The following is a 27,792-nucleotide window of genomic DNA, read 5'->3' as shown; positions in this document are numbered from 1 at the left end:
AAGTTGACAACTGACTCTCCCAAACGTAACTCCTTATGAAGACACCTGGATCTCACAGCCATTTTCCAGTGAAAGCCTAAAGACTTCTTAAAGCAAGAATCACTGGTTGTTACCCTGACAGTTCTGCTCAGATAATGGAGTCTTCTCTTCGAACTTGTACCAATATTTGCAGAGTGTTTCCATTTTTATTTTACAGTCCATGGGTAATTAGTAAGGAAAGAAGCCAACAGTAATCATCTCCTCAGATCTGCTTTATAAAGGTCAGGTCACTTTGCATTCTCCTAGAAATTTAATTGAGCCATAATGAAAATTAATATCACTACGATTAGTTTTGGTAATATAGGGCATCACGGCAATATTGATCTCTATTTCCTAGAACACACACACACACACACACACACACACACACACACACACACGCAGACATACATACACTTCTTCTTTCAGCTGATACTTACTGAGTACCTACTATGTGCTATATACCATCCTAGGTTATAGGGATAGAGGAGTGAAAAATCTCCATATTCTACTTAGAGAAAACCATATTATATACACATAAACACATTTAGTGTATATTATGTTAGATGGCTATCATTGCTATGGAGAAAAAGGAAATGAAAAAGGACAGTGCTCAGGTGTGGTGGCTCACACCTGTAATGATAACACTTTGGGAGGCCAAGGCAGGCAGATCATTTGAGGCCAGAAGTTCGAGACCAGCCTGGCCAACATAGTGAAATAGTGAAACCATATCTCTACTAAAAATACAAAATATTAGCCGGGCATGGTGGTGCATGCCTATAATCCCAGCTACTCTAGAGGCTGAGGCATGGGAATCATTTGAACCCAGGAGGTGGAGGTTGCAGTGAGCCAAGATTGTGCCACTGCACTCTAGTCTTTGTTACAGAGTGAGCCTCTGTCACACACATACACAAAAACAAGGACAGTGAATACTGGAGGAAGAGGTGAAATTTTATATAAGGTGGTCAGGGAAAGTTTCACTGAGCAGGTGACAGGTGAATAAAGACTGAAAGGTATCCAGAGAAGCCTCGTGGTGACATCTGGGAAAGGAGATTTCCACAGAGTGGATGAAGCAACAACAGAGCCTCCAATGTGATCATATGCCTGGCTTTAACATTCGCAATAGTCTAGAAACAAGTGTGATTGGTGGAGGGGAGGGGAGGAGGACTGAGCAAAACAAAGAGGGAGGAGCCACATTGCATAAGATAGGGTTGCAATAAAGTGGGAGGAGGCCAGGCATGGTGGCTCACACCTGTAATCCCAGATCTTTGGGAGGCTAAGGCGAATGGATCACCTGAGGTCAGGAGTTTGAGAACAGCCTGACCAACATGGCGAAACCCTGTCTCTACTAAAAATACAAAAGTTAGCTGGACGTGGTGGCAGGTGCCTGTTATCTCAGCTATTCGGGAGGCTGAGGCGGGAGAATTGCTTGAGTCTGGGAGGTGGAGGTTGCAGTGAGCCAATATCATGCCAATGCACTCTAGCCTGGGTGACAGAGCAAGACTCTGTCTCAGAAAAATAATAACAATAATAAGGTGGGAAAAAATCCAGGCAGGTATCATGACCTGGGAGCCAAAGGAAGAAGGCATCTTTAGGAGGAGGAATCATGATTTGTGTCCTATGCTCAGCAAGAAGGACAAGGATGAGAAATGAGCACTGGACTCCACAATGTGGAGGTCCTTGGTAACCTTGACCATGGACGGTGAGGGGAAAGCCTGCCTCGAATGGGTTCATGTGGGAGGTGAGCCAAAGAGTGGGAGACTGCAAATACAGACGTTTTAATTTTGGCAACTGGGAACTTAGCTGAAGGGGAAAGCAAAGAAATGAGGTAGCTGAGGGATGGAGATAAGAAAATGATCTTAATGGGAAAAATTGCAGCATGTTTATGTACTGATGGTAATGATTCAGTAGAGGAATCAGGAGATCGATGATGCAGAAGGGGGAAGGGAGAATTCAGGAGCAGTGTCCTTGAATGTAGGCATGGGCTTGGACAAGAGAGTGGCCAGTTCCACCTGGTAACAGTGGGGGAGGCAGAATATGCAGGCAAAGACATATGAGCATTGGATTTGATGGTAAACCTTCTGTAAGATCTCTGCTGGTTGTTTCTCTTTTCTTGGTGAAACAGGAAGCTAGCTCATCAGCTGAGAGTACAGATGGGGGAAGAGTTTTACAGGGAAAGGAGATGTATTAGTCTGGTCTCACATTGCTATAAGTAAATACCCAAGACTGGGTAACTTATAAAGGAAAGAGGTTTAACTCACTCACAGTTCCACATGACCGGGGAGGCCTCAGGAAACTTACAATCATGGCGGAAGGTGAAGGGGAAGCAAGGTACCTTCTTCACAAGGTGGCAGGAGGGAAAAGTGCAAGCAGGGGAAGTGCCAGCCAATTATACAACCATCAGATCCCATGAGGACTCATTCACCATCACGAGAACATCATGGGGGAATCATCCCCATGATCCAATCACTTCCACCCTTGGTCCCGCCCTTGACACATGGGGATTACGGGGATTACAATTCGAGATGAGAATTTGGGTGGGGACACAGCCAAACCATGTCAGGAGAGGATAATGAAATTGTCATTTATGAGGGTGAGGAGGGAATAAACTTGGGAAATGGTTGAATTTGGAGTGAGGTCAATCCACTGGATGTTTTTCTGACACACTCATCTGTGTAGGCACAGATGCAGAAAAGGCACTGGCATTGAAGTTTTGCAGTTGAAATGTAACAAAAACAAGAGGGAGGGAGGCTAAGAAGCTGAGGGTGGATCTCATCTTACAGTGTTACAACAACAGTGTAAGCTGAGGGTGAATCTAAGGGAGTGATGATGACTGACCATGAAATTTCAGCGGGGCAAGCAGAGAACCCAGATGAGAGAGAGGACAGGGAAAGTTGGTTACAGACACCAGTGGCTCAAAGAATTTTCGGGATTTGAGTACTAGAAGGGTTGAACTGGACAAACAGGCATTGGCCAAAGAATGAAAGACTTCACATTGAGCTTGTGGAGGAGCTGCATGGTCAGCACCGACGAGGTTGGAGGAGGCCTAGGGAGGCTGTGTGTCTGATTTCAGATGGAGGACAAGGTGACGAGAGAAGTTAAGGTCATGGAATTGGGAAGTCGGAGAGTTGGGAGTACCACCCCCGTGCACGCTGAGATCTTCCAGAATTGCAAACTGAAGATTTGAGAAATGAGAGAGAGAGAGAGAGAAGTGGATGTCAGTAGCTGACAGCAGAAGGGGAAATAGTGCATGGTGTAGGCTGATGGGTTGAATTGGAAAGTTGGAGGGTTTTAGAAGGAGAAAGCGAAAATGTTTTAGTTACAACACTGTAGAGCAATGCTTTGTGGTACTGGGATTGCAGTCACAAAAACATCTGAGGGTGCTGCAGGTGAAGTAGTGTCCTCGGGTACATGCCTGTTTCAGTTAGGGAAACAGTAAGAAATGTTTTCAATAAGAAAAACATTGAGAAAGCAGATTGCAGTCATAGGGCAGTTACTGCTGATTGCCCATGAGTTCCCCAAGCATGAGGGAAGGGTCTCAGGGTTTGGGGCAGCTGGAATATGTGGTAGGAAAAAGGATACACAGAGTGGATGTGGAGCTTGGGACTCAGCCTGGAGAGATGGCGCAGGAGTCAGGCATTCTTTGGTGACTGTCATGAACAGGGCATATCAATCAGGGACGTTTATATCCTGATTATTCATGACAAGACCTACTGGCCTCTAGGCAGATGGTGGCAATGAGGCTCCTGAGAGGAAGCAGAGAGCTCTTGTCCCAGCATTCCTGCCAGCAGTGGGGGCAGCTGCTCCAGGAGCTGGCGAAACTCTCGGGATCTCACTGGATGCTTGAGGCAACTGATATCACTTGATAAAATAAAATGTTTATATTAATGTCTGTTACAAGCATCCTTGGACAAATCATTTTTGTCTCTCTAACTTAGCTTTTTGTAGACAAGGGAGAGTGAAGCTCAATCATCTCTTAGAATATTTGTAAATAAATAGGATGCCAAGTAAGTTGCAAATATTCAGTGCTATACTAAAATTCCTCTGATTTTTAAATGCTGTTTATATTCCAGCTTTACATAGTGGCAACAAAATAGACAGTAAAGTAAGCGTAATACTCACTTGGAATGTGAGTTGATAAAACCTACAAAGCTGGTTAATTACTAATTCATTACCGGATGGCAGAGACCCACAGCAGCCCTCTAATTTCTTTGTATGTGATTCCTTTCTGTTTTCATTGATCTTTAGTAGGTATCTTGATTTTTTAGATTTGGATTAAAAATTAAATGCTATGTATCATTGCCTTCCCAAAATAAAAATAAACTCCTTAAAACAATACATTTATATTAGCTTCTTAGCCCCTTCTCTGATTTGTGTTCACAATTCATATTCATATAGCACCTCTCAACACTCCTTCCCCCTAGTCCAAATTCTTTGGCAAAGACATTATCACATTGTAGGAAACTAAAGTCACTCTGCAGTTCTAGGTGAGCCCTACAGAAATCAGGTGTGATGTCTGAAGTCCATAGGTGTGCAGGGCCTTTGGACCAATTGCATTTCAGAAGTACCTCCATTTATACCACCTTCCTCCACCTTAGGTTTAATCACCAAAATTTTATGGAAATAACCTTTATCCATTCAACAAAAATGTATTGAATACCTTCTTGTACTATTATTGTGCTAGTGTTGGATAAAATAGTAAATGAGGAAGTCACAGTTACTGATCATAATTGATGCTAGGATGAAAACAAATAGGGATGTCACCTACTTTAGATGAGGGGTGGTTGAGGAGCCCTGAGACTAAGCATTGAGGGGACACCAGCTATTGAAGGAGCTAACATTATGGGAGTGGGCAGAAGAGCATCCCAAGCAGAGGAAAGCACACATCCAGTGCCCCCAAGGAGGTGAAGAGCTTGCTTTATTCAAGACACTAAATTAAACCAAGGTGGCTGGAAAATACTGAGCAGGAAGGACAGCGCCAAAAGATGAATGCCACCTGGACCATGGACGCCAGGGTTAAGCATGTGGATTTTGTTCTGAGTTCAGTGGGAAATCCTTTAAGGTTTAAGCAAGGGGTTAGCATTATCCAAATTACATTTTGAGCTTGTCAATCTTGTTGCAATATGGAGAGGCTCTGGATTAAGATAGTTGGCAGCGGAGACAAAAAGAAGTGAATCTTGAGAGGCAGAATTCAAGGACTTTGTGACTGACTGGCTGTGGGTCAGGGAAAGGAAGGAGTTTGAAAGTTCTGTTTGACTGAGATGAACAAAATGGGGCAGGTGAGATCAGAGGTATGGGATCTGAGCTTCAATTCTGAACACATTTGCTATGCCTGAAGCATGGAGAAGGAGATAAGTCGGGACTTCGATGTGTGAGTGGGAGCTTGGAGGACAGTGAGACCTGAGGTCCAAGATGGAGAGATAACTTTGGAATTACCAGCATGTAGAGGAAATTTTAAACCCATGGGGATTCTCAGAAGAAGCCAAGAAAAGAGAGACCATGATTGGATGAACCGTAAGGAACACCAACGTTTGGAAATTGGGTAAAGAGTAGCAAACAGCAAAGGAGACCAAGAAGGAACCTCAAGGAAAGTAGAAGACAATCCAGGGCCATATGGTGTTGCGGAAGCCGAGAAGGCGAGAAGGCGGGCCTTCCGGAGGAGGAATGGCGATTTGTGATGTTGAGGAAGCCAAGAAGGCGGGTCCTCCAGAGGGGAATGGTGATTTTTGGTGTTGAGGAAGCCGAGAAGGCGGGCCTTCCAGAGGAGGAATGCTGATTTGTGTTGTATGCTACTGAGAGGTTTCAGAAGATGAGGTCAGGGAGTGTCCTTCACCTGTGGCACTGTGGCAAAAATCACGAATGACCATAATGAGTAGTTTTGGGGGATGTGTAAAGACAGGAGCCAGAGTTCTATGGGATGAAGAGTGAACAGAAGGGGAGGATAATTCCTTCTAGAGGGTTTGCTATGAAGAGAAAGAGAAATGCAGCAACCACAAGACAGTTCTTCAAAGGTTGACGGGCCAGAACTTGTTTTACACTCACAGGAAGGATTCCATAGAGATGAATTACCTGGTGATTTGAGAGAGAGATCCGAGAACTGAAGAAGGGAAGTACTTTGGAAGGCAAGAAGGGCTCAGATCCAGCACAGAGGAAGGAATCGGCCCCTAACAGGAGGAAGGCCAGTTTTTGTGTTGTGAGAGGGGCTGGAGAGGGTGAGTGCAGGTGCAAGTGTGTTCGTAGTTGCAGGGATGCAAAGAGGAGAGATGGAGTCTGATGGCTTCACGAAGGCAGATGTCATTTTTCACTGCTGTGTCTTCCACATAGAAGAGTACTTGACACTTAGAATATGCTTAGGAAACATCTGTTGAGCACATCAGGATATCAGCTATGGTTCCTCTCTCCTCAGTGAAATATAAAGTATGGATGGCTGGAGAGAGGCAGGTCGTACCTACATTGGTCTTAGGAACCAAAAAATTGGTGCCACTCCAAATAAAAGTAATAAATTCATTCTCTTCTGTAACTACTTATTATCTTAATTCTACTACTTATCATAACTATTACCAACATTTATAAAACTATTTCTTACTCTTGCTATGTAAAAACACCTATCTCCTATGCTTTTGTAACTATCCTCATTTCATCTTTTTTATTTCACCCCCTTTTTTTGGCGGGTTGAGGGGAAGAAAAAAGAGAAAACATGTCACTAGAGAAACACAATACAATCTTGAGGAAGTTGTAAATGCCCGTTTGAAGTTTGTGGTCAGTTATTTAAGAGAAAGCCATCATGCTGTTGTGTTCAGTTGCAGGGGTGCACACCCAGGGAAGGTGGAGGTGACATTTTCCAGGCCTGGGATTTTGCCATCAGATAAAGAGGACCATGGAGATCAGTGTTTTCCAGGCAATGCTTCTGGTGGTGGATGACGGAAGCTGTCAGACCAGGAAGGAAGGTGGGCTTGGAGAGGCCCACGGCTGGAGAGGAAATATGGGGCAAATTAATTAGACGTCTTGATGAAGTTGAAGAATTTAAGCAATGTTCATACTTTAGCAAGAGATTTGGAAAGATAAGAGGTGATCATCAGAAAGAGACATATTTGGAATTGGGATTTCAGAGATGGTACAGTTTCTCAGGATGACAGGGCCTGGGGATGGACCGTGAGAATAGAAGGATGAGAAAAAGGTCAGCAGGATGAGAAGGTAAAACAGCAAGGATAGATTGATGGTGGCTTATTCATACAGGAGTGCAAGTCCCCAGAATGATGACAAGAATCGGAGAAAAGGTGAGAACAGCTTGAAGCTACAGTCTCCCAAGAATGAGGGGCTGCGTCCAGGAGATCAGGGGGCAGCAGTGAGGAGGTGAGGGTGAAGCATGGGTCTCAAAGGAGTGGTGGGTTTTGCAAGGGAGAGGAACCCAAGCATTTGGGGGCATCGTTAAGGAGCCAAGGGACAACCAGCTTCACCTCTGGCCTTGAAAGATGTGAATATGAAATGAAAAGCAGCCTTCACTTGAAAAGGTTGCAAGGGAGATGGATCAGTTTCAGTTAAGTCAGTGTGGACCGGGAAACCTTTCAAAAGGCTGATTATACAGGGGAGTTAGTTTATCATGAACAAGAATTTCAGGGGACACAGAAAAAGGGCTTAGGAGAGAGGGAAGCATGGAAATTGGCTGATATTAGGAAACGTATGGACCCATATGGGACTGAGAGTTTGGGTGATAAGAACGACAGGCAGCTTGAGCCTCTGAAACAATGATGTGGGGCATGAGGGATGCGTTGTGATGATCTTTGGAGGGACGTAGGTGGACATCCAGAGCACCTGGCTGTTGTTACCTGTGCTCAGGTGTGCCTTGGCATTAAGGCAGCTTCTTGACCTTCACCCCAAAAGGCTTCCTCAGTGTTCGAGGCTTGTCCATTTCAGATAGTTATGAATATGAAGCCATCTAATACAATCCAGATGATTTTTAAAAATATTTTGGTTCATCCAAGTTCTAATTAGGTCATTAAGTGCTCGGTGGAGCTAACCCGTTTCACTGCCCCACCCGTAGCCTTACACAAAACTTCCAGACAATGACATGTCACCCTTCCCTCAGAATCACTTAGAAACCATCGCATTTGCTTCAGGACTGGACAAAGAGCTCCTAGAGAGTGAGAGGAAGGAAGAGAGGTGAAAATACTGAATTCAGGGAAAGAAAAAGCCTAGAGAGCCAGGGAGGAGGATGGTGGCGGTGACCTGTGCCCCAGCTCCTTTCAAGGAAGGCAGAGGCAAAGCTCATTTATCTGAGGGGCAAGGCTCTTGGATTTGCAGATTTAGGTGCTACGTAAAGCTGTTTCTCTGGGACAAGAGCAAAGAGTGAAATAATTTACAGCCACAGACAACCCTGCCTTCTGCAGTGCGCTCCATCAGGAGAGGCTTCACCACCCTGTTTCCATAGTCTACAGGAGTCTCTGAAGTCACATCAGCTGTAGGAACTCTTGTGAGGAAAACAGCCTTTGTAGCCCTCCCCTTCCAGTGGGTGCTACTCCGTGTCACACGTGGAGAGGGGACAAGGAAGCCAGTTGATTTGGATCTCTTTTCCAGAAGATTCCACAACTATTAGAAGATGAGATGCTTTTTGGCATTGGTTCACCTGAAATACCTGGGGAAAAAAAAAAAAAAACTTCATAAACTGTACTTCCGGATATGATCTGTTACTTGTTTTTTTGTTTATTGGGTTTTTAAAAAATTTTTTTTAGGTCTTGTTTGATGTTGCCTCTTTGCATTTGATTTCAGCCAGATTGATAGTTTTTTCTATGCAATTAACAAGGTCCAGCCCTTTCCCGAGCCAATTCACTTCATCAGTAGCTGACAGATGTTCAGGGATGAAGAAAACATTATTAGCAACAGAATAGAGAAGAAAAACAGCAGTGTCATGGGGGCCACCACTTAGACTGTCACAGACACTCTCAGGCTAACTACCCGCAAATGAAAAAAAAGGAAGATGAAGATTACTGACAATCTAAGGAGTGCTTCTTTTTTGAAAAAAAAATTCTAATGCATATAGAAAATGGGACATTATCTTCATAGCAAGGAGAAATGGCTAAATCATAAGCTGATGTTCCTCTCTGACGTTATTATAGTTTTTTTAATCCAAAGAGGAAGTTCTATAATAAACTATTTTTCGTTAGTTTCTAAAAGATGACAGGGGAATAGTGAGCTGAATTTTCTTTTCTTTTCTTTTTCTTTTTTTTTTTTTGAGAAAATCTCATTCTGTTGCCCAAGCTAGAGTGCAGTGGTGTGATCACAGCTCACTGAAGCCTTGAACTGCTAGCCTCAAATGATCTTCTCACCTCAGCCTCCTGAGTAGCTGGGACTACAGTTACATGCCACCATGCCCAAGTAATTTTTTAAAAATTTTTTGTTGAAATGGGGTCTTGCTGTGTTGCCTAGGCTGGCCTCAAACTCCTGGTCTCAAACAATCCTCCCACGTCAGCCTCCCAAAGTGCTTGGATTACAGGCATGAGTCACTGCACCTGACTGAATTTTTTTTTAATAAAAGGGAATAAGAGAAAGAGGCAGCTGGGTATTGTGGAAAGCGTGGTCTTGAAAGTTTCAGCCTTAGTTCTAATGCAGCACAGCACTGTGGGTTCTCTATCTGTGTGGATGTCAGCAAAAGATGGCACTTCTTTGTGGCTCTGAGGCCACATCCATCACTTCACAGAGTGGACAGAGAATTAACCAAGCAGCAAAGTGTCGGTGCCGTGGTTTGGTTCACAGCAGTAGCTCAGTGAACAGAAGCCTGATCAGGACCCCTCTGCTCTAGGAGGGATTGAGGGAGAAGCCCAGGGAGGGAGTCCCCGAAGTGCTTTTGGCTGAGATGTAACAAGAGCCAGAATTTATGGAGTGGTGTGGGGAAGCAAAGGAGACCCAAGAGCTGTACCTGAGTGCCCCCAAAAGGATACTCTGGGAAACACCATGACAGCACAAAATCAACCTCCTTAGCTTGGAGGACCTGAAAGGGGGCCACATAAGCTCCTGGATGGCTGGCAAGCATTGACTCGTTTTGACAGAACATTTGCCATTTTTCTCAGACTTGGGTTTTACCTAGGATCGCTGTACTTCACATTTATTGTAGTTTTTAAAATTAGATTCTTTTTTTCTTTTTCTATGAAAGCATGCAAATTAAGCATCAGAGTGAAGCAGCTGGTCCTCTCCTGCAGAGGAGAGGCCTTTTGGATGGTGTTTCAGTGGTGGGGGATGTTTACGCTTGGTTTCCCCATAGCCACACTTCTCAGGTGACTACCCATGTTCCTTTAATGTACTTCACATGCAGTCAACAGCCAGCAAGAAGGGGGAAGTTCACTGGCCCTTCTGGGGCTTGAACTTGCAACCGTTCCTTCATTATAGAACACTTTTCTACCCAAATACAGGTCTCCTAACTGCCTGCAGACTAACAAAATACAATATCTATTTCATTAAACTCTCCCGTGACCCACAGTTTAAATTCTTAAGATATGAGTTTATTGAAACTTCTATGAATTTTATGCTTTAAAATGAATATTTTTTGTTCTTAAGAGAATCCATGAGCATTCACATAAAGACTGAATAATTGACTCCCCAAAGAAATAAAATAGAAAGTATAGCAGTGAGTCAGGATTCTGCCTACATAACGCATACTAATGAAATGTATTTTTTGCTATAATCTGATAAAATACAGGAGAAAAACATTTATTGTTTTCCTTAGGTTCAGAGTAGTATTCTTTGTGAATATTTACATTTATTTTCAAATATTTTTGCAAATATTGTACAATCAATTCAAAATTATTTTAATTGTCTGTGGATTATTCACTTTATGAAAGCATATCTAGAAATTTGCAAACTATTTTTAATAGCTTAAAACTGTCAGTATAGTTTGACATGTAAATATTAGCATATCTACACACACACAGATGCTCACTGTGCATTCCATAGACAAAACATGCATGAGTGATTTTTTAGATAATTTCCACTTTTGAGCTCAGTTGAGTGTGGACTCTATATAAACCCAGTTCACATTATAAATTAATCACATTCCTCCAAGTTAGTCTGTTTATAAAATGCTATTCAATATTGATAAGTAAAAAAGCCCTTGGAACCCATACAAGAATATCAAGGGAAGTGTTTGTTCCCTTCCACCGATTGAGGTAGATTTATTAGTTACTTTACCATTATCGCACGTATTTTATACTGAGATAAATACAGTATTCTGTATTAGTGCTAGTTTGTCACAAATCTCCATTAATGATCTTTCAACTTTGTGCCAGTAAATGGTTAAAAGGATCTATGAAAACTGTGGATTATATCTCGAAGGTAACTAAGTAAGGATCTTTGCTAATGATATATAATTACATGACTAAATTATTTCCTTAGTATATTAAGCTTTCTACAAATACTAGCCCATTCTTTGTTCTAGGTCAGTGTTTTTCTTATAAATGTCACAATGTAATTTTGAAAAGTAATACTTTCAGTAGGCATATTTCAGGTATTGTGTGTACTTTTTAATCATCAGAAATTCCCAGACACATATGTTAAAATATTTGTCTTCCTTTGAAAAAGGAATTGTATGCTCAAATGCTCTTGAGTTTATCATAAACAAAATAAATAACAATAATTTTTGATAAATTCCCTAGCTAATGAATGGAAAGGGGGACATAATTTTTAAAATTCCATCAATATTTAAGACCACTGTGAATGCAGTCAACAAGAATTTCTAAATTTTATTGGACTTTGTCCATAGATTAACTTCTTCCTAGATAAAAGCTATTGTCATAGTAATAAAATTACCTAACTAAATTAAATAGACTAGGTGATGTGTTGTCAAATGAGAAAATAGTCAATTACTTAAGAGCAACTTATTTTTAAAAATTATTTATGTAGGTAAAATAATCCTGAGTTACTGTTATTAATTTCCATTGCTATTGATTATCTTATTAGAATTCTTTAATTAATTGTCACTTAATGGAGTTAGATTTTATTCATTTACAATTATTTACTGTCTACAAAGTATTGACAAGATACTATGCCAAACTCAGGGCATGTGGATGCACAAAAGGATAGAGGAATGAGTGCAAAAGTCTGTAATAAGGTTTAAAGGGCTTGGAGCACTTTAAGTCTCATGCACTCACCAGATTTACCCAGCCAAAGGCCCCCCCTCAGGACAAAGTCCCACACTGAGCAGAAATTTGCTCAGAATAGAAGAGAAAAAAAGGAAGGAGATAGGCCAGTTAAAAATGGGGTAACAGAGTTGTGAGATTGCAGAAAGGAAGCCTCCATATTTTTGAACACTGCGTAAAACACCAGAAGAGAAAAGTCTACAGCTTTTCTGAATCCTACCTCTTTGTAAAATTTCAGGAGAACTAATTTCATGTAAAACTGAGCAACAGCAAAGGAACAAGGTAAAACTCAACAGAAAAGAAGCAAGATTCAGTCCCGTACAGGGTTATTAAAATGACACAGTGAATAAAGAGTAAAATAGCATCCTTATGGACAATGGAAGAATGCCTCAAATCAGAGGAAAGCCAAAATAACCTTTTCAAGGTGAACCAAGTTATTAGGAAATTACACAAATACATATAATAGATATTGTCTTAAAAGAAATAGAAAATGAAAAATGAAGAAAATACTAAAAAACACAAATAAGAAAATTAAAAAGGGATTTGAGATAAGCTGTTGGAATTAGAAGTGAGGTAAAGAAGATCCAATATATGTATACTAGAAATGACATAAGAAAAACATCAAAGCAACAGAACAAAGTGAACCCTAAAAACTAAATTCAGTACAACTTTCCTGACATAGTATGCTTGTGAAAATTGATCCAAAAATGACCAGCACCAAGATATACTCTAACAAAATTCCTGGATTCTAAAGAAATAGAAAAAATTCCTTGGGCATCTAGGCAAAAGAGGGCAATTAATTTACAAAGGAAAAAAAAAACATTATTTTCAGGCTTATCTATAATACTATACCAGAAGAACATGAAGTAAGAGATTTCAGATACTCAAGGGGGAAATATGTATAAATGTAAGTGTGTGTGTGTGTGTGTGTATATATATATATATATATATATATATACAATCCCTGTATGTATAATATATCAGGATTGTATATTCCTTATATGTATACTGTAAGAAACTATAATTCCATATATTCTTTTTATGTATAATATAAAGATTTTTTATTCAGCCAAACTCATTATCAAGAATAAAAGCCCTAAATAAACTGTTACTATAGAAGAACTCAGTGACTATATTTCCCAGGAACTCTTCGTGAGGAATTTACTAGAGAACAAGATTCAAGCAATCAAAATTACTGGGAAAACATCAGCCATCAACATAAGTACTGATGGTTGTGCCTGCATGCGTGTGTGTGTGTGTGTGTGTGTGTGTGTGTGTGTGTAGAAGTAAGATAACATGAAGGTTAAGAGAAAGAGCATAGTTTGAAATGGCCACATGTGTTAACGGTGTGGATACAGTATAATTATTTTAAAAATTTTGTGGGAGAATGAGTAGAGCATATGAAAACATATTTGAAGTTTTCAGAAATCATAGGCACAGTGATGGTATTGTTATTCTGAAATTGTGTAAGTAAGAAAAAGCAAATGAGCAATTATGGAATATTTTAATTATGTCATCTTCTGTGTTCTTGAGAACCAGTGTGGAAGAAAGGAGCAACAGAGGTAAAACAGAAAATGTTAAGTAAAAACCTTGTAGTTCTGAGATACCTGTCCTTCAAAGTAAGAACTGAGAGGACTTAGAAACAATGACTAACTTAGGACCACTGAACATGCCTAGCACCCAATTTATGGTCTTGAAATTTTTAAGAAGCAGTGCTTCTTTTAAAAGTAGGCAATTCCTGGCCTGGGGCAGGAAATGTATAAGATGAACCTGAGTAATTTTCCATAGCAGATAGCGAGGAAGCTATTGAATGGTGTCAGGATCATGTTATGGAAACTCAACTTGATAGGATTGCCATTGGCCAGAGATGAGATAGTTGTGCTTCAAGAAGGAAATCACTGCATTGAGTGAAAACACACTTCACACATATTATGTGTAAGTTTATGAGTTTATAAGTGTTCATTGAAAAGGAAGAATCAAATGTTTTATCCTGCCTTTCCTATTCAAACAATACCACTGGATAACCAAAAAACAGAAGTATTCTAACGAATAAATGAAGGAATATTTGAATTAAAATATCATTTTTCAATCCCAATAAATTAGTCGTTACTGAATATTAATGACTGCTAAGCTTTCAAGAAGAGAGAAAGACATTATGATCTTCCTGATAGAAGTACAAAACACCGTCTATGAAGTAGTATTACAGAGAGACAGAAAGAAGAAGGAAGAGGAGAAAGGAGGACAGAGGGATAGAGGGAGGGACCAAAAAAGGAGGAAGGGAAGAGAATGAAGGTGGAAGGAAAAAAGGAGGAAAAGAGAGGGGGTAGGGAGAGAGGAAAGAAGGAAGGAAAGAATCTGAATTAAATGAAGCCTATAGACCAATTATCAATTTATAGGAAACAAATTATCAAAGTGCATTATAAACTGCAACATTGGATACAATCAGCAAAATGAAGACTGGGGAACTCTATATGTCACATATCCTGCTTTCTTCAACTGATAAATTGCAAGGAAAAAGAGACAATGCAGGGTGATGGACTAAATAACACGTCTTTAAAACAGACGAAATGAACTGTAGTGTTTAGAAATGAACCTTGAGTGATAAAGAAAAACAAGAAAGTGATTACAACTTTGGGAGGCTGAGGCGGGCAGATCACGAGGTCAGGAGATCGAGACCATCCTGGCCAACATGGTGAAATCCCGTCTCTACTAAAATTACAAAAATTAGCTGGGTGTGGTGGCACACACCTGTAGTTCCAGCTACTTGGGAGGCTGAGGCAGGAGAATCTCTTGAACCCAAGAGACAGAGGTTGCAGTGAGCCGAGATTATGCCACTGCACTCCAGCCTCGCAACAGCGAGACTCCATCTAAAAAAAAAAAAAAAAAAAAAAAAAACCATGGTGTCTTTTAGGAAGGGGTGAAGGTGTTGTGATGAGAATAGATACACGGAGGGCTTCAGGCGGGCCTGGTAAAGTTCTGTGTCTTGGCCTGGGTAGTGTTTAAAAAGTTAGTCACTTTATAATGTATTAAGCTTATTCTATGGGATATTTACTGTAAGAATTTTTTTGTTTTTTGTTTTTTGTTTTTTTTTTCTCAATGTGGAAGGATTTGAACAAGTCAAGACAAAAAAGTAGGTTGAGCAGTTCGGTGGTGCAGAGCTGAGGGAGAGGGGCTTGGGGGAAACTGAGATCATTCACAGTCATAGGCGGAGGTGAACAGAGCTGAGGGAGAGGGGCTTGGAGGATCACCCGTGAGATCATTTACAATCATATGCGGATATGGGAGAGGTGAACAGAGCTGAGGGAGAGGGGCTTGGCGGATAACTGTGAGATCATTCACAGTCATATGCGGGAGGTGATTGAGAGATGTCCTGCTTCCTTTTACAAATCCAGCAAAACTCCAACCAAACTTAAATCCAGCATTCTTTCTACTTTGCCTTTGCAGCTCAGTGTTGGTGCAGAGAAACAGAAGACTCTGTCACCAGTTTTCCTTTAAATTCATCATCTCTGACCTCAGGAGGTCCTGGGTGCTGCCCAGCAGTGATACCGACTTCCTCCACCCTCCCCTTCCTTCATCACTCATATGTTTCTTCTTCCTCAAATCCCAGTACCCCCTCTGCCTGTCCGCACCTGCGCCTAAGCACTCAGCCGGGCCTCCTCTTCCTAAGGATAGCTGCCTGCCCTCTGAAGGCCAACCCTCCACACATCCTTAGATCCTCCTCTACAACCTACTCAAGGACAGAGCTCTTTCTCTGGCTTAAACTGTCCATCTGCGCTTCTCATCTCAGTCCTGCCTTCAGCATAGTATCATATCGTTATTTCTCCATTTTCGAAAATCTTCTACAACCCCAGAGTCCTATCCAATGGCCACCCCCATCTCTGCTCCGTTTTTCCGGCAAACTCCTTTAAAAAAGTGTCTATTCTCACTTCTTTGAATTTCTCTCCTCCGAGTCTTTCTGGACTCCACTCCAAAGGCTTTTGGCTCCATGGCTCCACTGAAATGACCCTCGTCAAGACAGCAATGGCAGCCACACACCCAGCTCCAACCACAGCTCATCATGGCAGCCTCCTTGAGATGTGTTCCCTTGGCTTTCGGGACACCTGAGTCCTCCTCAGTTTTCACCTGCCTCATAGGCTGCCGCTCCTCAGTCTCCTTTGCTGGTGTTTTCTCACCTTCCCTGCAGAGGTTGGATAATCACATCTGACCTCATAACATGGTCAGAGTGTCATAGATCTAACCTAGTGTCGAGCTCTACAAATAATTTCAAGGATGCAGGTAATCCTGAGACTCAGGCAGGACCTGGAGACGTTCAGGTCGTCAGCGTGCCTCCCCAGGTCCTTTCTTGGCATTTGGGGCTGTGCTGTGGGCAAGAGTTATGTATGAAGCTTCTAAGTAATCTATGCAGTAATCACTCACAGGCAATCTCTCAATTACATAAACTGTCTCATCATTCATTACTTGATGAAATATCTTCATTGTATCCTCTGGTAATTGCACAGCTTATGACACTGTCCAGAGAACCTTACCCCATAAATTCAGAGATTCTGGTTTGTTTGCCATCCAAACTCTTAGACCTCTTTTCTGGTAAAGGTGCTGTATGTGTATGCCATTCACATGTTTACAAGGAGGCCAGGTCATCTTTTTCTTTCTTTCCTGGGGACAGAAGAATGAGAAAATGGATTAGAGGCTCAGGCTAATGACTTCAACATTTGTATCTAGGACCCATGCCTTTCCCCTAAACTACACTTATTTATTCAATTAGATACTGGAAATTTTGACATCGCTGTGTAATAGCTTATCAAACTGAACATGAGCACAATAGAAATAATTATTTCATGCCTCAACTCCCTACACACACACACACACGTGCGCACACACATACCCTTTCTTCTACCACAGTTGTCCCCACCCTCTACCCGCCTCCTGTCTTCTCAGGAAACAGGGAACTACACTCCACTCACACTTGACTCCTCTTTTCCTCTCACACCATGCATCCAACCTGACTGAAAATTCTGCAATTTCTCCCTTTAATTTATACCCAGAATTCAAACACTGATCCTACCTCCAGCACTACCTTCCCGGTTCAAGCTAGTGCCATCTTTTGCATAGATGTTGACATAAGCTCCTTGCTTATGTCACAGATGTTGACATAAGCTTCTCTGCTTCCTGCCTACAGCCTGGCCCTCCAGAGGGTATTCCGAACATAGCAGCCAGGTGGATGTCCTTAAAATATTGGTCAAATTATGTCATGCCTCAGCCTCAGAGTTCTGCAGTGGTTCTGGTATCTTCCAGAATAACACCCAGGGTTCTGAAAGCAGCTGTCAGGGAACTACCTATTCTAGATCCTCACAAACTCTCCAACTTCACCTTCTGTTTTTTCCCTCCTTGTTCACTCTGCCTCCGCCCCACTGCCCGCCTCGCTGTACTCTGAACAGCCAACCACATCAGCACACTGGGGCTCTGGCCCCTTATAGTGTTCTCTGCTTGTCTGGAATGCTTATTCCCCCAGGGATCCATGTGACTTGCATTTCTAATCTCCTTCAGACATTTGCTTAAAGGCACCTGCTTTGTAAGGCATTCTGTAATCACCTCCTTAAAACCGAAATCTCCACCTTCTTTGGACTCTCCGTCTTCCCTGTTGATGATTCTCTTCCTCACTTAGCACCATTGGAAATCCTAGACATTGTAACCTCTCGGTGTTGACTGTTACAGTGCTGTGGGTGAAGGCAGAGAAGTTTGTTCATTCACTGCTGTATCCCCAGCCCCTCGATAGAGTCTGGAAGGTAGTAGGCTCTCAATAAATGTTGCATTATTTAATTAATAATTGAGCAAACCTATTTGACTTGATCTGAGTTTATATTACAAATAACGTAAGATCAAAAATGTAGGGCTGCCACAAAGAAGACCTTGAAAATGGTCTGATGGAGTTTGGAATTTATTTGCAGGCTGGGGAAACCATTAAAGGAAATTGAGCAAAACGGTAATAGGAAGAAATGACGTCAGGGACACAAGAAATCATGCTTTAAGAATAGGAAAAACTATAAAGGGAAAATGTGATTCTTTAACATTAGTCTTCTTCTAGCTCATTGATATTGTGTGGGCTGCCAATATTATGAGGTGGAATGCTAGGCCGATTTTCAAAATAAGTATAAAACCTTGTTGAATTTTAAATAGAGGCATGAAAATATATTGCTTTATAAGACTGATAGTGATGTATTAAAAGTGTTCATCATTTAATACATAAATATGTTCCTTAAAATGTATATGAAATAAGATTGTTAAAATATAGTTGGTAGAAGCAATCTTATAAAATACAAAACTTTGGAAAATCTATCTTCTGAAGACAAAAAAGCAAAAAGTAAATGCACTTATATGTCTTGCCAGTTGAATTTGGTAGACTTTTTCTGCGTTGAACCATATTCGTCCTCCCCTATCAACCCCGTGGTCCTCTCCCTCCCCCTACACACACACACACACACATGCATTATTTTACTGAAACGGGTTAAGCAAGAAATCCCATACACTGTAGCTCCTAACCCTTTGGCTGAAATATGCAGTCAGTTTGAAAGCTCAATCTGATTTTTGGGTTTTGCAGTACAACCGGTACCAGCAGTATGGTGCAGAGGAGTGTGTCCTGCAGATGGGGGGCGTGTTATGCCCCCGCCCTGGCTGTGGAGCGGGGCTGCTGCCGGAGCCTGACCAAAGGAAAGTCACCTGCGAAGGGGGCAATGGCCTGGGCTGTGGGGTGAGTACTGCCCACACCCCTGGGGCGGTGTGTTCCTGTCCTTGTTTGCTTTTGCACATGGGCTGGGATTATATTTTTATTTTATTTTCATTTTCCCTTTGGACTTAGACATCTTTGAACTTACATATAAGAAAATAGATTTTAAATTCCTTTATAGGACTCCAGATTTGAAAATTTATGTATTTATTTTGGGGAAAACAGTTATATTAAGATTTTCTGCTTTGGTTGCTTATGGAAGTATTTACTTTAAGCTGCTGTGATCCACTAGGCCAGACTTTTAAACTTTTCTCCCAGCACTCAGCTGATCCAGAGCAAAAATTTATTCTTTCTTCAGAGTTGCCTTTAAGTAGACAGGAGTGAAGGAGAAAGAATTCTCCATCAGTGACATCTTAGTGACATTGTTTGCCTGAGTATTTCAAGAAATAAAATGAAGGTTAATGTGGAAAACTTGAAATGTTATTGTGTCATAAAAATCATTTTAAATAGAGATGAACAAAACGAATGGTGTCTCTTATGGAAGCAGAATAAGGAATGTGGAAAATGTTTGTTCTAAGAGGTCAAACCATGTGACCTGGCCGGCTTTTCAAATGAATCTATGGCTGTAAGCTGATGGCTCAAGGGGAGAAGAAGCATAACTCAAACACAAAAAGGCTTACTAAATTATAGGTTAAAATGACAAATGGATAATAATCCTGATATTACATTTCATGCAGCCTGGAAAAGTAAGAAAGTGTATGTGCATATAAAAGTCTATTGAATTTTGATGGGAAACATTTCTTTTACAATTGCAACTTCATGAGGAGTTTTGTGCAAGAAGGAGCACAGATAGCAGAGGTGTATTAGCCAGTCTTGATTTGGGGCTGGGTGCTGTAAGTCATCTAGAAATAAATTAGCATTGGTTCCCCTTAGTAAAGCTTCCTGTATGTCATGCAGTGGAGCTCATAAAACCCTGGGTTGAGCAATGGAGTAGAGGAAGTGGAAACTGAAAAATAATGAGATACCATGGTGCCTAAGTGGAAAGAAATACCTCTGGATTCATAATCGTGATTGCATTAGAATGAAAACTCAAGTGTTTACTCTCCCTGGAGACGATGGAAATCAGGACACACTCTCCAGCCTTAGTCATCATCATGTGCTGAATTATCTGCACTGATTGTGTGTGGCCTCAGCAGGTTGCCAACCTCTGGGATCAGAATGCTAGCAAATGTTATCTTTTAAAATGAGCTTTTAACGAATTGTTTTTAACTACTGGCTAAATTGTGTGCTTCTGCCTGCTAATTGCCTACTGTGATTCCATCCTCTAAAGCTGGATTTTAAGATTTTGACTTTCCTTAGGAGGTAGAGAATTTCGCTGGCCCATCTTTTGCATTTGGTTGTTGACCTTGCTTTAAGAATGTTGAAGGGTTTATGTAATGTGAAATCTTGAATATCTTTATCTTCCCTTTTTTATACAAGTAAATTATAAGTAAATAACATACATACTTAAGCTGCAAATCATGACAAATTATTTTAGAAGTGAATCAAAATGCTGTAATATCTTTGGATTAAAAGAGTTTGCAGGCAACTTTACTTAAAGGAGGATAGCTATGTTCTCAAGGTTTCTTTGTCCTTTGGCAATTCTAGGTAGCGTATTCTTACTTTATTTTCATTTGTTTTGATTTGTTGGTTTTGGAGGTATGTTTGTTGGTTTGTGTATTAGTTATCTATGACTGCATAGCAACTCCAAATTCTAACAATTTAACATGATAGAAATGTATCATCTCACAGAGTTTCTGAGGGTCAGGAATCACCCGTGAGTGGCTTTGCTGGGTAGTTCTGGCTCAGGGTTCCTCCTGAGTTTGCAGTTTAGCAGGGTCACAGTTATCTGGAGGCTTAACTGGGGCTGGAAGATCTACTTCCAAGGTGGCTCATTCACATGCCTGTTGGCAAAAAAAAGTCCTCAGTTCCTCACTAGCTGTTGTCAGAAGGCCACGGTTCCTCACCACTTGGCCCTTGTCTTAGGTTGTTTGTCCCCATGATGGCAGCTGGCTTTCCCCAGAGCAAGTGGTCCAAAAGAGAGAACAGAGAGAAGCTACAGTGCCTTGTAGGACCAAATCCCCAAAGCTGCACCTGTCACTCTCACTTTATTCATTAGAAGTGAGATACTAGATCCAGCTCACTCTCAAAAGGAAGGGAGTTGGGCTCCATCTTAAAGAGTGTCAAAGAATTTATGAACATATTTTAAACCACCACAGTTTGCAATTTGAAGAAGCTGAAAAAAGAACAGAGAAGTGATTTTCTAAAGGATGGACATAAGTCCATTCCCATTGCTTTGACTTCTCAGCAGAGATAAATTGACTTCATCATTGACCTTTGTCTTCAAATCCCAAACTTTCACAGAAGGATATTCACCTAACTTGAATGCTAAAGGAATTCCACAGTGATTAAAAAAGGAGGTTGCATTGAATGTGTGAAGTTCAAACCCTGGCTTCACAAACTATTAGTGGTTTTCATCTTTCTCAGTTTTCTTATCTTGAAAATAGGATCTATGTGAGCAACTCTGTATAAAACTATTGTGAATACTAAAGAGATAATAAGTGTTCTTAGTATACTTAGAATAGTTCCTGGCATAGAGTTAAGTGCAGATTTATTTAATATTTAATCAAAAGCTTAATGAATATTTATCCAAAGCTCACCCAAAGACCCAACATTCAAGGAAGATTGCTTACATGGCTTTCATTGGATATACTCTTCCAAATAGTCTAGAATCCAGGATGTAGCCCAATCTACAGCAGGAAACTGGGCACCTAGATCTTACTATTTTTAGCCTTTCAAATAATTGCTTTTCCTAAATACTACTTTGCCATGATGCCATTTGTTTATATTGTGATCATTACACAGGAAATGTGATGCCTGTGGTTCAGGACATCCCAACAGACTTTTCCACAAGGAACAGTGGTGACTATTCAAGTCTGATCTGAGTACCAGGCACACTTATGCTTGTCCTGAGGAAAGTTGCCTTTAAGGATGTTAAACCAGCTGATAAGGTTTTCCTCTGAAAGTTGACGGCTAGAAAATCTAAAGCTACATCTGTGGGCTCCCTATAGCATATATAGAGGTCATAAACACAATGGATTTGAAAACTGGTTTCCTGGCTTTACTTGTTTCCTTCTTTATCTTCCCCTTTTCCTGATACATGTTGTTTTGCTGTGGTTTGTACATGCTTGTAAGCTGCCCATCTTTTCTGGGTTTAAGGAGTGTAATGGAAAGCCATTGTCTGGAAGAAATTGTGGTTAGATTATGTCATTTCAGAAGTAGAACATGGCCCAATACATAAAAGTTAGAAGAAGATGAATCTCTTTTTACTCTTTGCTCTAACAGTATGGACAACGAAGAACAAAATAAGCTGCCTTGGGGAGAAGTGAGTGCCTCATTCAATACATCGTTCAAGGAAAAGTCATTGGTAGCAAAGCTATAGAAGAATTACAGAGTTCTAGATGTGGAAAAAGCCCTAGACGTCATTAACTCCAGTGATTATCAGGATGTGGTTCACAGATTTATTGTAAGATGCCTGTGAATTCACCCGTGCTTAACTTTTTTCCCTCAATTATCACAATAGAAAAAGTACAACTCTTACTATGCAAGAAATGTTAGCTGTTACAAAAAAAATCGCGTGTAAAAAAGTTGAAAACCAAATTCTCTGTCATTTGTGGGATATAAAATTTTTCGGAGCTAGACACCTGTGTGTTGAGCTCTAGGCTCCAGAGGATTCTAATCTTCTAGTCATTTCACCCACTACCATGTGCCTGGGTGGTCTTCCGCACAGCTATGGTGTCTGTTGTATATCCTTTCCATCTGAAGGCTTCTGTGTCTTTAGTTGAGCTTCTGTAAAATAGGTGCTATAGTTAGTATTTATGACTCTTTTGTTCAAACATATGGGAATGTCCATTGGAAAATCAGATTCCAGACACTTTGCTCCACTGTGTCACAGGCTTATCTCTTCCCTGAGGAGCAATGTACCTTAACTAATAAATGAAGACAGGGATTTCCATTTAAATAATGATGTCAGTCCACCTAGGAAAGGCCTGATAAATGTGGGATGGATCCAGCAAATTACCATTATAAAGAATTATTTGAAAGTACTACCTCCCAGGATTCAAGCTGCAGTGTTACACTGGTTTCCTGTCTTTATATTCCTGTCCTAAACCTTTTCATTCTTCTTGGTGAATCATGTATTTGGCGTTTAACAATCATCAAGTGTATGAATGAATGAATGAATACAATAAATGGTTGAGTGAATCTTAATAATCTAGGAGTAATATCAATAAACTATTACTTTTATTTTCCAATATTAATCATCATTTATCCCAGTATTAGGACTGCTTACCTCGCCCCAACAAAGAGCTCTTTGAAAAATATGTAAGCACCTTTATATACTTATACAATATACAGTGTTTTAATAGCACACATAGTATATAATTCAGAAAACCAAAATAACACTATGTTCAGGGATCCACAACAAGTCCATTCGAAACCTGAAAGTACTGCAGAATTTACAGAAGTGATGTGCTCTATCAAAGGCTACATACATGGCCAAGTAAAGAGTACATTCTGATATGTAAAATGTCTTACTCTTGGGAGGACTGAGATTTCTGTTTTGACTCAGCGCAGAATATTTTTACATAGATAGAACGCAACAGAGAATGTATTTTGGTATCAAATACTAGTCTAGTCTCACTCTGCTAACCCTAGATCCTATTTTTACTACTGCTCATAAAAAAATTAATTGATTTCCTGAAGAATTCATGTTATGCATTATTCTTTTTTTCTGGCCTTATTGCTATTCATCAGAACTATCTCACAAACTTATGACTCCGATGCAAAATGTTGATGTGTTTAGTGCTGGAAAACAGCAACAAAATATGGAATACATTATACTCACTAACCTGGGAATGCAGAAAGCTATGGCAATCAAACCTTCTGAGTTCTCTATAAATAAAACATCTTTATCTTATTTGATGTTGTCTTGGGGTATTGCATGTCTGGGTGATAATTTATTAAAATAATGGTTTGAAGTTGGATGAGGAATTTTCTGTTTTTAATTAGAAATCCAGAAACAAAATGTAGCAACTGCAGAAAAATACACATTTAAATGAAAATAGAATTTCAAAAATCATGTTAGTGACCATAAGTTAAGGAAATGTGATAGAATTTCTTAAGGCATCTAACAGTCACTCTGTCCTTAAACAAACACCATGCTGTGTTGTTCGGAGGCAGATTTATCAGGGAACTAATGAGGTGTTCACCTTGGGCTCCTCACTTGCATGAACCCTTTCCAAATCCTCTTAACCATGTTCATCTTCTTGCATTGATTTTCTTAAAAAGGGTTTCAAAAATTATAAAAATGAAGTTGTAAAGCCTCCCTTAAATGCGGTTTTAGACCTGTGCAAGTATAGGATATGACCTACTTCGTGCAAAGAAATGTGTATATGTTTTTGGTGAAAATGGTTATTTTGAACGACTTATAACAACAGCATTAAAATACTGTTGGAGGTGTTAGTGAAATGAGAGTCTGAACCTCATTTTCAGCCTTTACATAGGAAAGGAGTCGATGAAAATAAATTATGGTGATACCTACCCTTTTACTCAAAGATTTAACTAATTATTGAGTTTAAAATCCAAACTAACAAATAGATGTGAAGCTGTTTTTTTAACAGATGGAGCTTGGAAAGAGAAAACATGTAGATGATCAATATTTAATAACAAAAGGAAAAAAGAAAATGGTTACTTTTCTTATTCTTTAAGCCAATTTTAATTTATTTTTGTAAAAATAGGTAATTTAATTAAATTATGCTTAGATATTTTTTAAACCATATTGAGTTTTTTTAAGACTAGAGATTAAAATCTAGTCTCCAAATATATGATGTTTTCAGGGAGACATCAGAAAGAACAGGTGTTTCTCAGGATGACTAACTGTGGGTTCATGAGCCTTCACTCCAGCTGTCCCCATGCAAGTTTGCCTCAACCGCCTGGACACTCCAGCACGTAGAGAGTGGAATCAAATCTTGTTGGTACTTTAGGCTTTGATATACAAGATGTTCTTCATCAAAGAGCATTTTAAAAAAGGCAGTTGGTGTTATGAAATGTCAAAAATATGCAGTCCATGTTTATTTGACATGTGTCCAAAAATCTAATTTAAACTCTAAGATCAGCTCATTTGCAGATTGGAAATAAGTCTCGCTAGACTTTCTGCCTGTGAGACAGCTTGAAGTGCAAAGATGGAAAGCTTTGGAGAGTATTTATTTTAGTTAAAGAAACTGTTCACAAATGTACAAACAAGTTCTGCATACCATTCATCTGGAAAGCATCTATCACTTGGCAGACATTCCTAGAAAGTGTTCTGTGATTTTGAGGTACAGCTGATCTTTGATGAGCTACTGGGAGTTGAGGGGTGCCAACCCCTCCTGCAACTGAAAGTCAGCAGATAGCTTAAACTTAACTACAACGATCCACTGTTGACGGGAAGCCTTATCAATAATATAAATGGCTAATGAGCAGGTATTTTGTATGTCACATGTATTATATACTATATTCTTATGATAAAGGAAGCTAGAGAAAAGAAAACGTTATTAAGAAAATCATAAGGAAGAGAAAAATGTATTTTCTGTTTATTAAATGGAAGTAGATCACCATAAAGGTCTTCACCCTCATCGTCTTCATGTTGAGTAGGCTGAGGAGGAAGAGGAGGGGTTGGTCTTGCTGTTACAGAGGTGGCAGAGGAGGAAGAAAATCTACATACAAGTGGACTTACGTTCTAACACATGTTGTTCAAGGGTCAGCTGCATATAGAAAAGTATATTTTTTAACCCAACACAGACCACTAGCCATTCTTATTGTCTTCAGCCAGTTTTTGTTGAAATAAAGGTAAATATGAAATAATTATACTGTTTTTTTTTTCTTTTTGAGACGGAGTCTCGCTCTGTCACCCAGGCTGGAGTGCAGTGGCGTGATCTCGGCTCACTGCCACCTCCGCCTCCCAGGTTCAAACGATTCTCCTGCCTCAGCCTCCCGAGTAGCTGGGATTACAGGCATGTGCCACTACGCCCAGCTAATTTTTGTAAATTTAGTAGAGACGGGGTTGCACCATGTTGGTCAGGCTGGTCTCGAACTCCTGACCTCAGGCGATCCACCCGCCTCAGCCTCCCGAAGTGCTGGAATTACAGGCGCGGGCCACCGCACCTGACCAATAATTATACTCTTTCAAAATCGTAAGATCCATCTTTTTGAATAATGTATTAGAAAATCAGTTTTATGGCAAATCGATTGGAGAAACTTCTTTAGCTTTATAAGCTACAGAGAGCTCAGAAGAGTCCTGAAAACAGACTTCTTGTGAAGATTGCATTGTTTCTGTGCAGATAGCATTGTTTCTGTGCATTTATTTTGGTCATGCTCTGACCTCTGTCTGGGGCTGTGTGTTTGACATGGCAGCCTTTAGCCACATATGGATATTTGAAAGTAAATAGAATTAAAAAGTCAGTTCCTCAATCACAGTAACCACATTCCAAGCGCTCAGTGGCCATACATGGCAAGTGGCTACTGTATTGAACAGTGCAGATATAGCCCATTTTCATCACTGCAGAAAGTTCTGTTGGACAGTTCCGGTCTGGAAAAAGACAGGGACGTCTGTCCAAGGAGTAACATTTGCAAACTCAAGGTTTCCTGTGTTTTCAACGCAAGCACTTTGAGCTATTCAGCTGTAGTTGAGGGAAAAAAAGAAAAAACTTTCCAGAAATAAAGCAATTTCTTGACTACAAAAATATAGAGCAGCATTTTCCAGAGTAGGCATCATGCAATCCGGGTTCCAACAGATGCTGCCAGGAGCAGGGCAGGAGTTGGGGTACAGAGAGATGGAGCAGAGATCTGCAATCCAAGATTTGCAGGCACCGGGTAAGCCAGATTAAACCAATTTTTTCCTATAGGACTTAAAACTTTCAATAGGCAAACACGTATTGCTTGAACAAGCGAACAGCACACTCAGCATTTCCTAAACTCTATAGAGCAAGAACTACCTTTTGTGTGGTACATTTTGTAAGACAGGTGTTTTATGAAGCAACTTGGGATTCGGATGGCTTGCTTTATTTTTTTAATCCATAGTGCTGAGTTGCATACTGCTAGTCACAATGAGCAAGTGATACCCAAAAATCAGAGCCATTAGGCCCACAATAGTTCATTTTTGTAGAGAACTAATGAAAGTATGACTTTTTAAATTATATGGTTTATTTGCCTCAAATGTATTTTTGAGACTACAATTTATTTTTACAGTAAAATCGTTTTCTTTCTAACACTGCCATTGACATATATTTTTATGGGTTTAAGATCAATTAGAGAAGATGGGATGAAATTTTGTGATCATGTATGCTTAGTAACTCTTCTTCCAAGGGTTAATTAAATGAATATGAGAGATTTTAAAATTTCATAGAATAAGTTATATAATGATAAGTAAAATATTTTCATAGGGTGAGTGTCACCATGTGTCAATCTCAAAAACATTAACTGCATGGGGCATTATGATAATAACAACAAAAATGACATGTAGATTGTGTTTTTGTTTTCCATCTCAGAAGAAGTGCCTCTGCAAACAGTGAGAACAATCCTAAGGATGTAGTGCTTGGGTCCAGCCCAGCTGGGGCAGACCTGGGGGCCCCCCACCAGATGGGCAGCTTGCATCTCCCCAACCCCCAGCATTCTGAATGGAGATCTTCCCCTTTCCAGCACTATTTTGTAATAGATAAAAATATGGAAACGATCAACTTTTCCATAGTATTATAGCAGTTAAGTATGTTCTTGACATAGTTATGCAGTGGAATACAATACTCTGTTACGAAGAGTGAGGTCAATCCATGTCCTGATACAGAACCACTTTTA

General features: G+C 40.2%; 1 protein-coding gene across 4 annotated transcripts in view; it reads left to right on the top strand.

Annotated features, from left to right (window-relative positions):
- Nucleotides 1–27,792, top strand: part of PRKN (parkin RBR E3 ubiquitin protein ligase) — a 1,377,993-nt gene that overhangs the window by 1,156,623 nt on the left and 193,578 nt on the right. For all 4 annotated transcript variants that reach the window (XM_054490449.2, XM_054490450.2, XM_054490451.2 and 1 more), the window contains one exon: nt 18,739–18,888. In XM_054490449.2, the coding sequence (XP_054346424.1) occupies nt 18,739–18,888 (150 nt within the window). The remainder of the gene's footprint in view (nt 1–18,738; nt 18,889–27,792) is intronic.

The sequence above is a fragment of the Pongo pygmaeus genome, chromosome 5 (assembly GCF_028885625.2).
Source record: "Pongo pygmaeus isolate AG05252 chromosome 5, NHGRI_mPonPyg2-v2.0_pri, whole genome shotgun sequence".
NCBI lineage: Eukaryota > Metazoa > Chordata > Mammalia > Primates > Hominidae > Pongo > Pongo pygmaeus.
Note: the sequence above shows the minus strand (reverse complement) of the source record. Positions and strands in the feature narration are given on the sequence as shown.